Source organism: Emydura macquarii, unplaced genomic scaffold, assembly GCF_026122565.2.
Source record: "Emydura macquarii macquarii isolate MOO-44397 ecotype Brisbane River unplaced genomic scaffold, CSIRO-AGI_Emac_v2 contig_1045, whole genome shotgun sequence".
In the NCBI taxonomy this organism is placed as follows: Eukaryota; Metazoa; Chordata; order Testudines; family Chelidae; genus Emydura; species Emydura macquarii.
Genome location: NW_027131182.1, coordinates 12,643,730 through 12,661,309, shown reverse-complemented (window position 1 = coordinate 12,661,309; position 17,580 = coordinate 12,643,730). Strand labels below are relative to the sequence as shown.

The following is a 17,580-nucleotide window of genomic DNA, read 5'->3' as shown; positions in this document are numbered from 1 at the left end:
TCCTGACTGGAGAAATGACAGTGAGTTCAGAGATGATTATTTTTATGCCTGATTTATGTCTGAACTCTGGAATGCCATCAAATAGTCTTCTGTCATGCAAGGTATAATTTTTTAGGAGGACCTCAAAAGCGTGGCTGCAACTTAGTGATTAGTGTTGTCCATGGACATTTCATGGTGGCTACTCTAGTTTAAATTAACTCCTCTGAAACCTTGAGAATATACAGAATAAAGCCAGCAAAAATAGACTCCATCCACAATGTCTCTATGGATTTAGAGAGCAAGGACGGTCCTGTGGTTAGGGTGCTCTACCACAGATGTCCTGTCTGACCGAGGGCAAAGAGTTTCCTTTACTTCCAGATAATAAGAAGGAAAACGGAATATCAGTCTTCCTAACATTATAATGCAAAACCCTTTATTCAAAATGCAACAACATTAGGAAGTATTCAGTGTTGATGTATATGTACAAAGTAAATGTGGAGCGGACTGTGTGTTAGTGGAGTAAGCACAAGGATGCAGTCATGACTATTTTATATATGTATGACTCTAAAATAAAATAAATAATAATAATAATCTGTGCTACAAGAGGTGACTCACTCCGTCAAATTCAAGGTATATTTAGCATGCATGGACTCACTGTAGCTGCTACCTTTGCCTTACAAATATGGAAAAAGAGAAGGACTGGCACATGGCATTCATTTGATAGCTTTTCCTTATAAAGAAAAAGGTAATTTTCATTTCTTTTCTACACTACAGATGGGATAGCCTCTAGCTGTTTTCCAGCATTTCTCCCTTGGCAGGCTAATTAGTACAATGAATTAGGCTCCAAGTTTTTAACTTCTGAAGACCAGTTCAAATCCAATATGGTCTTGTGAAAGGAAAATTTAGTGGTACTATGATATACTCATACTAGTAACAATTGTACATCATAAAACCACCATACAAATCAGCCTCAATTCAGCCCAACTTGTCCATCTTTTTACGGAGGACTCAGAGCTACAATAATCCTTAAAACTAACTCATTAATCTCTTTGAAATCTCTCAGTAAAGCTTGAATCAGCTGTGACCCCTATAAAAACCTTGACAATAGTTAGGCTGCTGGTGTGCTGACACCACAGCCTATCATGCTGACCAAATATCGTCTCACTGTTTCCTTATATTCCTGTCTATCTGTATCCATCTGTCGTCCCGTGTCTTATACTTGGACAAACTTTTTGGGGGCAGAAACTGTCTTTTTCCTTTGTGTTTGTACAGTGCCTAACACAACAGAGTCCTGGTCCATAACTGGGGCTCCTAGGTGCTACAGTAATACAAATAATAAATAATAGGGTAGCGGAAGGAAGAGGTTTGCTCGTCAGGACTTGTCCACACTATGTGCCTCCGTCACCGCCCACCTGAGTCAATGGAAACACTCCAACAGATTCCAGTGGGCTTTGGATCAAGGTTATATGCCTATTTCTGGCCACCAGCACTAATCCCTCAGTTTCATGAGCAGCAAGTTTAGTCTTTTATGGATCAGATGGTGAAGCACTTCTCTTTCTGAACTTTCCCCAAAAGGAAATAAGAGATATTAGAAAAAGTATTCCTCAGAACTGCTGTAACAGAAGTTTGCCAGATTAAGATAGGGTAAACTATTTTAAAGTGTTCAATGAGATAAAGTACCTACCAAATCTTTGACATTAATTGGGCATTTGTGCTCACACAAAAGTTGAACTACTTGAAGGCAGCCACATGAAGCTGAAAAAAAGTAAAGTTAATTAAATCCATTTTTAAAGTCTATTGTCTCTGCATTACCAGTGTGTAACGGTGGGAGCATCAAAGAGATTTACTCATTCACAATGAAAAAAATTAAAGGTTCCCTTTAAGAAAAATCTACAGAAAGGGCACATGAATGGATTCAGACATTGCCCTGCCTTTCTTGCAACCAAAGACTGCAGAATCATGCTAGTCTCTGAGAATTAGCAAATCAAATTGATTGGTCTTTTTTCACTGTCCAAGCAGAAGGGCAGAACACAAAGAGCATGAATTGTGAAAAGCAAGTTATATTTTAAACTAAAACTAGTAATCACAGCCCAGAGTAGCACAAGAGATCTTTTTTGCCCCAAAATCTGAACCATCTGACCCTTAATACATTACAGCATCTCCTCTCTAGGCACTTTCATGATTGCACCTGTTAACAGTACATGATTTTAAATGCAATATGTTTGATTCACTTGTTAAAGTATAGTAACGCTGAAGTCTATTAACCATCTGGACATGTCACTTGCCTACTTTACACAACAATCAGTAAAACGGAGATGTCATTGATTTAAGCAGCGAGTTTGTTGCAACTTTAAAAATTTAGAAACAAACAATGTCGAGAAACTACAAACAAGAAAAAAATTCAAGAAAAGTGAAGGAAATATAGTTCTATGAGGAAATGGAAGCAGAGCCTATTTCAATGCAGCTTATTGTTGTACTGACTACTTTTCCAACCAAAGCATGAAAATTATAAGCGGAGTTACTGAATCATGTGATTAGCATTTATTGAGCTCCGGTAAAGGGGAGAACGTCCAGCATTGTGTAAGAGAGTAAGAATAAGAGAATGGATAATAAGTTTTCAATAGAAAAGTTACCTGCATAATGTAAAGCTGTTTTCCCAGAGTTGTCAATGCTGTCCGCTGGGCATTTAGACTGCAGAAAGAAAAAAAGAAAAAAAAAAAACGCTGAGTGAGAAATACAAGAATACAAAGCATTTGTTTGCTACAAAGTACACAGGGATGCCCTCTTGGAACAACCAGCTTTGTGAACCACCACTGAAGCCAGAGTCCATAAAAACCAATAAATCCTGGGTGGATCATTAGAAAGGATAGTTTTCCTCTTGATAAATCCTAACTACATTAGCATGCATTCCTCTTGCTGAAACACATACATTGTAGTGATGGAAGACAACACTCTTGGGGGAAGACATGACCCCGTGGCCCTCCTGGCCAATGATGAAGAACAAAAGTTAAAGAATAAAGGAAACTACACAGTCAGAACAGCCTCTATCTGATTGTCTTGGATGAAGAGCACACACAAAAAAAGCCACCTCCATATTTTATTTAAAAAACCAAACAACTCATTTTATAATGCAGTTTGGCTACATTATTTATAGTCTTTGTTAAAAAAAATGTATAATTTGTCTTTAGGTATATTAAATGAAGTGCCTGTTAAGGTAATAAATACAATTATCTATCTTCAGATGGATTTTTCAAAAAGCCAACACTGACCAATTTTAAAATCCCAGCTTTCCATGAATACTTTTACCATCATACCTAGTTAAAGGACTGTAAGATTTATTACTTTAAGAAGGCATTTTTCAGCATATAAAACTTTTATATTATGATGCATGAGACTAAAGTGTTAGTTTTTAAATAATTGATTTTTAAAATGAAAAACATGGGCTTCAGGCTTTTAAATACATCACATCTATAAACTTTAGCAAAACTGCTGGTTAAGTGGGCTCAATTACAAATTTATTTCCAGCTTCAATAAAGGAAGCCAATACATTTTAAATTTAAGATGTAAAATTAGTCTTCTTGAATTCAACCTCAGACACATTTTGATCTTATGCATTCCTCACATTTGTAACAGCTTCCATCATGTAACAAAGACCGTAGAGAAACAGAAGCGTGAATAAGATCAGAGCATGAACAAACTGGAGAATACTACCGTTTTTTTCATTTGTAACATGCTAGTGTCTAATTGTGTACCAAGAGATGAATAATACATAACCAACGGAGCAGTGAGCTGCTGTAGCAGTCGAGTGAGTGAATGAATGGGTACTTTAATACCCACCTACATACCCCGTATGCGGTTGAACGAACATATTACTGTGTGCAGTATGACCAGCGACAGTTGGATGTCACTGTCGAGACTATAGCTGGGACTGTTAGAACGGTCATTAACCTTTGGGTCCCATCTCTCAATAGCCAAGTTCTCTCTTTCCAACCATCAATCTGTCTTCTTCAACATCACCCATTTGTCCCCACCTCTGTATCCTCAGGTCCCATCCGCACCCCCCTCACGTCCCAACTCCCCACTCTCTCCTCTGCTGACGCAACTGGAGGCTACCTTTGCTACTCTCTCCTCCACCTTCCCTCTATGCTTCTATCCCTCTCCCCCTGCAAGATCCATTCCACTAACCCCCAATCCGTGGCTCGCTCAACATCTGACTCCTCTGCTCCTATCCCTTGAGCAAAGCATCATGACTACGGTCACTTTCTCCACTGCAAATTTATCATCGCCTCTTTCCATTTCATCATCTTCCTGGGCCAGCAGGGCTCCTGTGCCAGTCACATGGATTCCCTTGCCCGCAATTGTCTTTATTTCTTTACTTGCTACCTTAGGAAAAGAGCAGGAAATTAGATTGCAAGATCTATCTCCATGGACTCCATCCCAGAGACTGTCAGACTAAAGTGTGTGAGGGTGGGGGAAGCAAGTTCCAAAGCCAAGGACCTCAGTGTTGATACTTTGCTCTTCTTCACCCATTTAGACAGGAGGTGGAGAGCAGGGAGGAAGGGCCCTAACGCTGAGGGGCATCAAGAATGAAGGATTCTGGAGCAGATGATTAGAGGGACCAAGCAGTCAAGGTAAAAGATCTGCATTTAGCAGAGGAGCAAGAGAGCTAGTGATAATATGTTAAAGTGATCTAAAACTCAGTTTTGTTTTACTTTACCTGGAGAAGCCTCTTGATGCAATCCAGGTGGCTGTTCTTTGCTGCAAGATGTAATGCACTGTGCCCTAAATTAATAAAAACAAAGCAAATTAAATATTCATAATTACGAACAGCACAACAAAAGCGAGATTATGAATTGCCTCATCTGCTTTTATCCCAACAGTATCGAAGAGGAGCCTGGGGAAAGAAGACAACTCCACACCAGACTAAAGACAATTAAATCGGATTCCAAAAGTAGAGACTACTGGGTTCAGTTCAGGTGACACAAAATAATCCCAGTTTATGATCCTGCACTTATGAGGCCACGCAAACCTTTTGCAAGAATCCACCTGGGCAGAAGTAAATTTATTGCCCGAAGAGTGTGTTTGTAGTTAAGGTGTATTCATTCTGCGGATACCCCAATCGAAATGCCACAGTTAAGGTTAAGATTCTGCCATGGGTATTTTTAGTAAATGCCAGGGACAGGTCCCTGGCAATAAACAAAAATTCACAAAGCCGTGACCTGTCCCTGACGTTTACTAAAAATACCTTGGGGGGAATTAAAAACAGAGCTACCAGGGCGTGCAGCTGCTCCAGCCCTGCTGCTCCAGCGGGCTAGCCTGGGGGCTGACAGCTGCTCCCCCCCGTCCCAGAAGTCACAGAGGTCCTGGATAGTCATGGAATCCATGACCTCCATAACCAGATCATATCCTTAACCATAGTCTACTAAAAACTCTGCCTGTTTCCCCCAATTTTCTCTTTAAAGTATTAACAATAAAAGGCACAGGGATTTTCTTGAGGACTGAAACACTTGGGGTAAATAGCTCTGAGCTCTGCTTTGGGGAATCAGCTCCTACCAGTTAGTTATCAATCCTCAGAAATGCCCTGCTGCAATTTCAGTACAGTTAATGGAATTAATAGTTTGGATACCCATAAAAGGAAAGCTTAAAAATCTTTATTATGCAGAGTCCTAAAGATATGAAATTAAACAAACAAATTTTATGTTGGGGAAACCAATTATTTTGCAGTCTTGAGTCTACTAGCATGCTTAAATTTATAACCCTGAAGTTGAAATTATTGCGATTGGAGGTATGAATTAAGGCACCAGCAGTGTGTGTGTTAATGTCTGCATGCACAATTACTGCAATTTCTTTCTCAAACTGCTAACAGATGCATGCAAATGAGCAGTAAAGCACCTAACAAATATAATTTGTGCATGCAGTCACCCAATTTGCTCAACGTAGCTGCATAATTGCATATGCCATGTTGTCTACAGACATCTGACTTCTCATTTTGAAAACATTTGGTTTTGTCTATGCTACAAAGCCTGTGTCAGTATAGCATAAGCAGCTATGCCGACAGAAGGAGTTCTGCCGGCGTAGCTACACCAATTCCTTGAATGACATTAGCTATGCCAACAGAAGCACTATAAGCATACCTGTGCCTATACTGAGGTTTTTTGCTAACATAGCTATGTCAGCAGGGGCAGTGATTTTTTCCCCCATACTCCTCTCAGATATAGTCCGCAAAACTTCGCTGTGTAGACTAAGTGTGAACCTTGTCTTATATAAAACATGTAGTTAGCAAAGGCTCATAGTAATGTACCTGTGCCATCCTGTGCCGTCACATCTACACCATGCATCATCATAATTCTGAGGCACTCAGCATGTCCTTTAGTGGCAGCCAGATGAAAGCTGAAAGAGACCATTCACACTCAGCTGATTTTATTAACATCTCCTTTCCATTAGCAATAGTAAGCCAACCACCCAGGTTTTCCATTTTGCATCCCTCAACTCCTCTAAATGTGTCCCAGGCCTGTTGTTCTCAAAGTGAATAATGTGTGATGGCTAAAAGCATTTTCCTTCCATGTTCATGCTTCTGTTCAGGGTGTCTCCTTACTAACAAAGTACATTACATACATCAGTTCCTCTCCAACTTCTAAACTAAGGGCCAAATCCTGGCCCCACTGAAGTCAGTGAGGCCTGGACTAACCCTCAAGCAGAAACAAATTAACACAACACACTTGTGCTGCATGTTTACCCTCAATAAGTTACCAAGAGATCAGAGCTATTGGAGAGTTGCGAGACATTGCTATAAACATACTCTAATTTTTGGTTTTGCTTTTCACCACACATTATCTTGCTTGTTGGCAAAGTAGGAAGTTGTAGAAGTTGCCAACCACTACAAACCCACTCAACAGAAGTAATGACTAAGGACTAACTGCAGAGTACCCAGCAGTAGTTGCATTCTGTCCAACCATTTCACACAACTTTGGTGTTTCAGGATTTACAGACGGTGTCCTGTGAACAGGCAACCATGTGGTCTTACTGAGATATGCCATATGACTTACAGCAAGATGGGAAGCAAGGGAGAGGGAAGGGACTTTTGAAAACTGGAAGAGTTCATGTACAGCATGTGCAATTTGCCCACAAAGGTGATTGATTCACAAGAGACGTACAGTATACTGAATGATCTTACTAAAAAAATGACTCTGCATACCAAGTTGAGTAATTAGGACAAAAATTTGTTTTCAGATTGCTATGCACATTTCTCAGGACCAAAAGGTGTGGAGTAAAACCCAAATCCAACAGAACAAAGGTGGTTCAAACTAATCCCAAACCACAAGAGATAAGGAGGCAGTTTAGCAAGCATGCTAGCTAGTGTAGGGAAACCAAAACTCCAATAGTAAGTAGTTTTTGGTAGGGTCTTTTAACAGTTTGATTGTTATCAATATTACAGTCTTCACTGAGGAAAACAGATTTTCTAGGATCAAAACAATTTAAGAACATCTCCTCTCCCACCCCTCAAATGCCAACTACTATATTTAAGAGTTTACACTGTGGATGGTAGCTTTAATATTTAAAGGAAACCAACATCAAAGATTTGCAAGTGGGCATGGGCCCATGAAACAAAATCTGTAGAGAGCCTCCTCGCACCATGGGATCCTGGTCAGCAACTAGGACTCCTACACACCACAGCAATACAAATAATAAAGGCAATATGAGGTAACTGATGACAATTCTGCAGATATTTCTGGCAGAGGACATTTGAACAGCGACACTATCCCCCACTAAGCTGCACATACTATAGCTATGCAGACTAAGGATAAATAAATAATATTGTATAAAAGGTTTTACTGAGATGTTAATGATGGGCAACAATTGGTGGGTGATAATTCCTAGTGACCTATATTGGAAGTGGTTTATGCTACTGTTTTGTCTGTCGTTAAATTTAGTGTTCATTTACCAACACTTCTTTCCTTAAAACATGGCTCTGACTTACATTAATGATTTTGCCTTGATTCTGCAGCTTGGGTACATATCAAACTCAATTCACTTCACTATCCCCTCTCTCCACTTGCCTCTCATCACAGGCATATTTCACAAGCATAACACGTACAATATACTCTTGATGGGAAAAAGTATGCATACAACCAGACAAAAAAAATAAATGCTAATTGGCACTACTTCACAGCCTTAAAAAAAAACAACCTCAAAAAAACCCAACCTCAACAGAGATTAAAGGACCAAAGAACGAGATCCTGTAAGGTGCTGATTGCTTTAACAGAACACAATCATGGGCTCAGAGTGCTCAGCAGATTATAGGACTGAGTCCTAGACTATGTGGACCTACCATCTCACCCCCTCCAAGCTAGCACAGCTGATCATTGTGGCAGAAGTTTGGAGTGCAGTGCTCTGGCTTTAAACTGTTCTCAAGATACACAGAAATACCCTGCACATTCATTGTGGCACCCACCACTGCCATAAATAACAAAGTGAACATTAGAAGAATGTGTGGCTCGAGGGTGATATATATTTATATATTAAAATTAGAAACAAGACTCATGTACTAAGTGCCCAGTAAACAGACTCTTATAAATAAGATTTTCAGAAGCAAATATTTCTCAGTGTTCTGGGAAAAATGTTAGAGGAGGGAAGTGACCAGAGGTAATGTCTACACTGTGAAGTGAAGTCAACTTAATTTCAGTCGACATTCACCCACCGAACTAATGAAGTCAGTCGGGCATGATCACACCACACTCATTGCATAGGGAGAGTGCATCCCCATCAGCCACAGTTGTATCGATAAGCAGAGCAGTGCACCATGGGTATTTATCCCACGGCGCAACTAGCCACAGGAGCTTTTGAGAAGGTCTTCGGCCTCCCATGATCCAATGTGCTCCTTTCCCCTCTCTCCCTGATGTCAACCAACAGACTAACACTTTTCGTGCCATTTTTTGACCCCCTGGCTCTGCTGCGCATACGCCATTGCCAGAGAAGCATGGAGCCTGCTCAGCTCTGCTCTGCTCTATCGTTTGAGCATCACAAACACCTCGTGACTTATCCTGAAGTATTTCCAATATGGAGAGAGGAGCTCAGCATGGAAAATTGTGATGTTACTCAAGCTGCCCTACTACAAGCCATAGGATGAAACAATTCACGGTTGCTGCTGGCTGTCATGCAGCAGCTGAACTTGGTGAAGTGCCGTTTCTGGTCCTGGGAAACAAGCACTGACTGGTGGGATAGTATCGTTATGAAGGTATGGGATGATGAGCAGTGGCTGCAGAACTTTTGGATGCATGATGCCACTTTCTTGGAACTTTGCGCAGAGCTGCCCCCAGTCCTGAAGCGTAGGAATACTCACTTAAGACCTGCTTTGACAGTGGAGAAGCAAGTGGCCATCGCTCTGTGGAAGCTAAGCTACTGGTCAGTTGGGAATCAATTCAGAGTCGGTAAATCCACCAAGGGTGCAGCTGTGACTCAAGTGTGTAGGGCCATTAATAGGACTTCTGCTAAGAAGGGTAGTGAGAAACATGCAGGACATAGTGTATGGTTTCGCTGTGATGGGATTCCTAACTGTGGTGGGGCCATAGATGGCGCGCACATCCCTATCATAACACCAGACCACCTTGCCACAGAGTACATAAACTGAAAGGGATATTTTTCCATGGTGTTGCAATGGATCACAGGGGACGCTTCTCCAACATCAATCTGGGGTGGTCTGGAAAGGTGCACGACATGCACATCTTTAGGAACACAGATCTGTTTGGAAAGATATAAGCAGGGACTTTTTTTTTTTTTTTTTTTTTTTAAAACAGACCAAAAATAACTATTGATGATGTTGAAATGCCAATAGTGATCCTGGGGAGACCCTCCCCCTTGCTCCCAGGGCTCATGAAGCCGTACACTGGACACCTGGACAGCGATAAGGAGCGGTTCAACAATAGGCTGAGCAAGTTCAGAATGGTGGCGGAACGTGCCTTTGGACGTTTAAAGGCTCATTGGCACAGTTTGCTCACTAGGTTAGACCTCAGTGAAAGCATTTCTCTCTGCCTGCTGTGTGCTCCATAAGGTCTGTGAGACAAAGGGGGAGAAATTTCCATTGCGTTGGCTTGTGGAGGCAGATAGGCTGGCCGCAAACTTTGAGCAGCCAGATACCAGTGTAACGCTGTAAGCCCAATGAAAAGCCCTGTGCCTCAGGGAGGCATTGAAAACCTATTTTTATAATGAACAACAGTAATGTGCGTCGCTTATCGGTTCTGCGCCTTCCTATTTCATTCCTCTCTTACAGCAGTATCCCTGCACCTCCCCTTCCCGCAACCTATTCCCATGCCTGTAATAAATAAAGAGTACTTACCTACAAAGTTCACTTTTATTGCACATCCGTAACAGTGGAAAGAAAGGAAAATAATGTAACTGTTAGCAACTATTGTCATGGAGGTAGGAGGGGAGAAAAAAATGGTGCTTGTCTGTGCAAACACCAAAGCCTGCACATTAAAAGTTTTTAGAAAGACCACCTTCTCTTCCTGTTCCCTTCCCCCGGTGCTGAGTGGGGCATATACTGCATCCTGCCCACCCTCCTCCTGGAACGCTTCAGAGTAGGGGCTTGGGAAGAGGTCACTTGTTGCTGGCAGTTCTGCAGAGGGAGTCTGCCCTGCCGCTGCTGTTTCTGCAAATCAGCTAGACGCCTCAACATGTTTGATTGATCCTTCATTGCAGCATCTTGTCCCGTGTGGCATGCTCGTGCTCCTGGGCTGCTCTCCATGTCCATATCCAGTTTTTCGGACAATGAGATCCTCCAGACTCTAAGCTCTGTGTCAGCAGCCCTGGAGGTGTTCATTATCTCATTGAACATGTCATCTCGAGTTCTCTTTTTCCACCTTCTAATCTGAGAAAGCCTCTCTGCTGGAGTGCAGGATGTGCTGAAGACCACGCTTTCCATTGTAAGGCAAGCAAAGCACAAGGCACCCATTGTTAGTTCATACCATGGATGAAAAGCAAGGTTGCAATGTAAAAATAACTCCCCTTTTTATTCACAAGTGAATGGTATCACTGAATCACAATCCCTGCCTCTTCCACAGGTCTGTGTGGTGTACCAGCCATGGTGAGTAAGGAGCTTTTGCCTCCAGTTTTGGGAAATCTCTGGAGCACAGAATGTGTTTTGGACAAGACCCCTTTTCCCCCAGCAATGATCAGGGAACATCATTTAGCCTCCCAAAATTCGTTTTCTGAAGGCAGCAGCCCTAGGGGTGGTGGTGATGAAATCAGCCAGGAGAAAACATATGGCCACTCATTCCTGGATCCCTAACACCCAAAGCAACCTCATATCAGGGAACATGCAGTGGAGAAAGCCAAGAAACTGTCCCGAGTGATCACACACACTCTCTTTTTCGGTATGAGCACAGGTATTGGAAACTTGCACCATCTCCCCTAGGTGACCCTATGTGATATTAGTCTCCTGAGGGCAACACAGGAAGAAAGGGATCAGTTGCTGCAAGCGTCTGAGTACAGACCTGGTCCTTATGCTGTTCTGCTCTGTTCTGCGATGATGCCAGCACATTTAACAACAGAGTGGCATGGGAAAGTGTCCTATCGGGGTAGAAGAAATAAGGCTGTCCTCCAAAGAAACTTCTGCAAAGGATTGCAGGAGTACCTCCAGGAAACTTTCATGGAGATATCCATGGAGGATTCTTGGGCCATCCCTGTGCACATAAACAGTCTTTTCCCGTAGCAGCCCTCTGCATAACTGGAGCACCAACAAGGAAGCCCATCCCCACCACATCTAAATTTTTTTTTGTATTAACCTGAACCCAACAGAGGATGTAACCCCAGCACGGTGATTTATATTACACACTCACCAGATGTGCCTTCCCTGGCACCTTGATTGGTTAAGATGATGTCCTGGGTCCAGCTGGGCTGCTCCTCGTCAGGGAGATTGGATACCCCACTCGCCTGCCTCCCGTTCTCCTCTTCTTCATCCACAGTCTCATCGTCATTGAGCCAGCACTCCTGTGAGGTTTCAACACTGTGTCTAGGGGCACTGGTGGGGTCACTGCCGAGAATCGCATGCAGCTCCTCATAGAAGCAACATGTTTTTGGTGACAAGCCAGAATGACTGTTCGCCTCCCTTGTTCTTTGATATGCCTGCCTCAGCTCTTTGATTTTAACATGGCACTGCTGCATGTCCCTGTTGTGCCCCTCCTCCAGCATGCCCCACAATATCTTTTTGTAGATATCAACGTTTCTTCTGCTGGGTCGGAGTTGAGCCTGAACAGACTTCTCCCCGCAGATCGATGAGATCCAACACCTCAGATCTACTCCAGGCTGGAACGTTCAGGACGTGCAGTCACCATGATCAGTTGTGCTGGCAAGCTTTCCATGGTGACCAAACAGGAAATAGGAATTCAAAATTTTCCAGGGCTTGACCAGAGGATGGGCTGTTTCCTGTGTATGTGGCTGCAGTGCAGCAGAGTTAAAAACAATGTCCAGAATGGTCATAGCGGAGCATTGTGGGACACCTCCCGGAGGCCCAACGATGTCAATTTATGCAATGCTCTGCCTACTCTGCTGCTCATTCAACTCACCCACTTCGATTTTAGCACTATGCCTCTCACGGATGTGGTTTTTAGTAAGTTGATGTTTCCAGCAAGTTAGGTTGGCAGAATGGGCCTGGCAGTGGAAGTACTCCCCCTTCCGCCGCCGAAAAAGCCCGCTGCCTCCGCAGAAAAAGCCCGCCGCTGCCGCAGAATCCCCCCCACTGCAGCTGCCAAAAAGGCTGCCGCCGCTGAATGGCCCCCCCTGCCGCGGGCGAAAAAGCCAACAGCCGCATACTCCCCTCCTTGCCGCCGCCGAATTCTCCCCCCCCTTAGAAATCCCCTTCACCGCCAAACCGCCTTCCGCTGACTCTTCCCCCCTTGCCGCCGAAAAGCCCCAAGCACCCTGCCGCCGAAAATGGTCAAACGGCGTCAGGGCTTCGGCGGAGGGCAATGATTCCTCCACGGATCTTGACCTATTTACCGAGTCCCACTCTGGCCAGGTACAGCTAGGTGAAGTGGTACTTTACCTGACCGGACTTGACCCGAGTGGTACTCGGTAAAAAAAGGTTGAGAACCGCTGTTCTAGAGGTTTGCAAATGGTTAGAGTCGAGTCAAACACATTGGTGTAAATATACAATTAGATCACAGTTACCCAAGATTAGAAAATGTGGGAAGCACATATTTGGCTTGTTTACATTTGGACACTATTTGTCACAATCATAAACACTTGTATAGCAATAAATTGGCTAAATCAGTGACATTATAATTTACAGCCAGATTCTGTTTGCATAAGGGACTGTGCCAGATGTAACAAAAATACGCAAGTGCATAAAAAAAAAGTTTTGTTTTATTTAGATAAGCAGACTGCAGAGAAAGAATCAGTAAGTGAGAGGGGGGAAAACAAACCCCTTCAGGCTGCAGCGCTTTACTGGTGCACATGACTTACACAGCACACCTCCACATGCCATGACTTACATGGATGCCAAGGATCTTGCATGCAGCGAATGAATCAAGAAATCGTTTAATTTTGAAGATGTATCAAACTAAATTGAGACGGTGGCTTTGTGAGGAAAGGAAAGAATGTGCACAAGTAATCTGTATGTATAAGAAAAAACTGACAAAGGATATGAAGTGAATATTATCAAAGCTAAGAGAATAATGCATAGTGAATAATTAGACAGATTTTACCTGTTTGCTAGTTTTCTGTCAGCAGCTTATATTTCTTTATGATTTTAGTTATTTGAAAATATTTGCTGAATGCCTATAAGTAATTCTGAGTTTGTAGTTGGCTCAGATGCTTAATATTTTGAAATTTGAGCCATCATCCAGGTTTCTGGGTGAATCTTCACATTTACTTGTTCTAAGTTTGTATTGTGAATATTTTAATAGTTATGTAAAATTTACTCTTTCCACAAATATTCCTGCTTGCAGACTTATTTCCTTAAATATTGGTGAAAATTGATCAAGAAGCCAAACACAGGCAAAGCAAATTCAATTATTCAAACAAATATTTGTGGGAAAATACTTCAGGTATTCACTTTGACCTTAACCCTCCTCTATATGGAAACTCTGGTATCTTTATCTACATTAAAGTTTTCAGATACTTTAAACATGAAGTGCCAAAAGAAATTCTTATAGGATAAATTTTTTTAAGCTCGTTACATTCTTTGACATTATATGGTGAACACACGCAAGTTTTCAGCAAAGAACAACATTTAAATTACAAATAAAAAAAGGAACCAAGAGTCAGAAGAAAAGGAAGTTGCTGAATTTGCTACAATTTTTCATTCCTCACTGAAGAGGTCAGTGTGGCTTTGTATACTTATTGATCCCTTTAAGCACCTCAAGCAAGAGGGTTTCTCTAATGGCTAGATCTTTAACTGTAAAATCTCCACCTGAAATTGAAAAAGCAATCTTTTATTATTTATATAGTGTGTTACAGATTGTGTCTTAAAAAGCTAGAGGCCTAAATTTTCATGAGTGATTTTGCTTCAGTGTTTGGATACCCAACTTGAGACATTTTGATGGGACCGTATTTTCACAAAATGCTCAGCACATGTCCTCTGTACGTCTTTGAAGGAATCTCAGGTTGGAGACCCAACAATTAGGGCTACCAACAGACTAGTCACTTTTGAACGTTTAGGTCATGACCTCTGGCAAGTCCAGCTTATGGTCAACATCTGACGACTGAGGTAAAGCAGAGCTTGGGTGCAAAAAGATGCAAAGGCATTATTGGGAAGTTCACAGAAAGGCTATGCAAAAAAACAGTGGAATTTAAAAAGAGAAGAGTTAACGTGTGGTAGATGCCTACTGTAAGCCTATGGGGATGTGTAGAAAGACTATATGAAGCAGATCACATGAGGAAAAAGAAAATACAGAGAAGTATACACAGAGGCACATGATGTAATCAGAGCAGAAGTGTAAAGGGGTGGGGGGGGGCATACCTGCGAAGTACCATAAGAAGAGAGGAGGAGGAGGAGCTTTAACTTAATGCTGAAGGAGACAGTGCTTTAACTTAATGCTGCAGGAGTTCAATTTTATTCAACTGTGGATAGAGAGAGTCTCTTGACATCATCCAGTTGGGTCAAACCAATCAATAAGTCAGGTTTAAGGCAGAACAACTCTGCCCACAAGGAATAATTTTGCTGGTTTAGCGATACATTCTAGTTTAAAAATGAAAATTACAGGCTTTGCTGAACAGTGGATACTTCTGGATCTTAGTGTTGTCAAGCAAGAGAGAAGATTCCCAAGTGTAGAAATAAGCAGAGAGGCTGCAGAGATTTTATTTGCTACAGAATAATTCTTTACAGGCTGTAAAAATTTTCCTAAAATATTCAAGACAAAAGCTTCCTATTTCCAGGTGCTGGAGTCCTCTCCGTCTGGGAGCCTTCAAGTGTCGCATTTTATTTGCATCTTTCATGAATAAACTTCCTTTTAAAAGAAAGCAAACAAAACTTGATTCCTGCTTCCTGACTGCAAAATGAATTTAAAACAAACAGACAAAGAAAAACAAACTTGTGAGGCTTGACTTGGAGAAGTGGCCACATTTTTGAAGGTCAGATTCTCGCTGCATATCATATTCAAATCCTGCTCTCTCACACACATTCATTCCATTTCTCTCTATACATAAGAGATAGCTTTTGCCACCAGGATTTGTGGCTGGACATATGGACACCTCTGGAATTCACTAAGGCAGGGCTCCTTTTTGCTGTGTGCAACCCATTTCCGAGGGTTAACATGGGTGGAATGAAGTCTGTTAACTCTGCTCCCAGCCTTCCAACTTCAGCACAGGAGAACTGACCTCCCAATGGGAAGATGAAGACAGATGCTTCCTATTGAACGTAGGAACAAAGCAACTCACAATTTGGAATCCATCCTGCAGTGGAGGATAAACACCTAACGGTTTGTGCTTCTACCATTTTGAAAATATACTGATCCATTAGCAACTCTCAGTACCCAAGATTAAAGTCAAAATGACGTTCTTAAGGCTTGGCTTAACATAAAGCTTGGCTATTCTGAAAACCTAGAGAGCAACACACAGCAAAATTCAAGCAGGGTCTGGATAAAGCAGAAAGCAACAGCAGTACCGAAACACTGGATGAAAGTTCAGCTCAGTATAATTAATTCTGAATCAGGGACCCACACACAATAACTAAAATGTGTGGACTGAAGAAAAAAAATATTTGTGTTTAGTTGCCAAACTACATCAACAAAATGGCCACCTACACTTGGCAGTTTAGGCAGCAGAATTGCTAGATATACACAGTGGCAATAGGCAGTAATGGAAATTCCATTTTCTGAAACATCAAAATTTGACTGATTTTTATACTTTTGGTCATAGAATCAGACTAGTCTGATCAAATAGGTCTCTTTCTAGGAAGTCTACCCCCATGCTGGAAAAGAAAAAAGAAAGAGATCAGATATTAAAGTTGATTCTACAGTTGATCTCTGTAGGAGGTCAAGAATGAGAAATAACAGAAGTTCTTATCCAAGTGCCAGAAAGTATAACACTGATTAATGTTGGTACAGTACATGTGACAGCACTGCATTTTCTATTATGTAGCTCTTATACAGAGCTTTTCATCAGAGGATCTCTAAGAACTTTACCAAAAGGTAGGATAGTAGAATTAATCCAGGTTTAAAGGTTGAGAGACCAGCACTTGACCGAGCAAATTTAGCAAGTCAGTAGCAGTGCTGGTAAAGGAACACAGGTCTACTGAATCCCAGTTCCCTGCTTAACCACTTACAATGCCACCTCCTAGTAACTAGACCTTGATTATCAAAGGTTACCTTTGAAAACCAATTTAAAACAAGTCACACATGCAAGGAAAATGACATACAAATAGAACAGAATACAGGGGAATTGGTATAATAAATATTAGGTCTTAATTTGAGGCACAAATTAAACTTCAGACACTGAAACTAAATCAGAAAAAAATGCAATCAGCCTTGTGTGTGGGAAGAGGCGGTGATAAGGGGGCTGGTTACGGCAAGTACTATTTTATCAGCTATAAATATTGTCAATTTAGCCTCAATAAAGCTAAAAATGGTAACCACCAACCTCCTCAGAATGTGTCCCAGCTGTCTGACAAGAGCATTGTTCTGTCACTACTCCACTTACAGAGCAGTTAAGATTTGACAAGGAACTCTACTAACATGTATGTCTTCGGAAGTACTTGTACTCCTGGTGATACAAAGGATGCTCAGAGAGCAGGGCTCCCAAGAGAATTGCAAAGCAGATTTATTTTGGTAGAATTAGTATTCTCTGTAGATGAGAATTCCTCCATGGCCTTAAAGTGGCATGGGATGACATCACAAAATTCAAAGTGCTTGAGAACATTCTGGATTTGTAGATGCCAAATGACTAGTAAGCTAGTAAATACAATATCATGGCAGAGTCTGATACTGGGCAAACTGCACCATTGTTCTCAGCCATTTTCTTCCAAGGGCTCAGAAAAATACATGAAATGCAATCTTGTTTGAAGTACACTGTGAACTCACTTAGACTTATTGTTAAGGTTTATTCTGAGTAAAAACATCTCTGCCCAAAGCAAAACATTTCTTCTCTCTTTTCCTAATGTATATGTCA

The 17,580-nt window shown here is 41.7% G+C and overlaps 1 protein-coding gene across 4 annotated transcripts in view; it reads right to left on the bottom strand.

Annotated features, from left to right (window-relative positions):
* Positions 1-17,580, bottom strand: part of RAI14 (retinoic acid induced 14) — a 126,093-nt gene that overhangs the window by 17,406 nt on the left and 91,107 nt on the right. For all 4 annotated transcript variants that reach the window (XM_067545495.1, XM_067545494.1, XM_067545497.1 and 1 more), the window contains 4 exons: positions 6,281-6,369; positions 4,697-4,761; positions 2,613-2,670; positions 1,664-1,734 (listed from right to left, as the gene is read on the bottom strand). In XM_067545495.1, the coding sequence (XP_067401596.1) occupies positions 1,664-1,734; positions 2,613-2,670; positions 4,697-4,761; positions 6,281-6,369 (283 nt within the window). The remainder of the gene's footprint in view (positions 1-1,663; positions 1,735-2,612; positions 2,671-4,696; positions 4,762-6,280; positions 6,370-17,580) is intronic.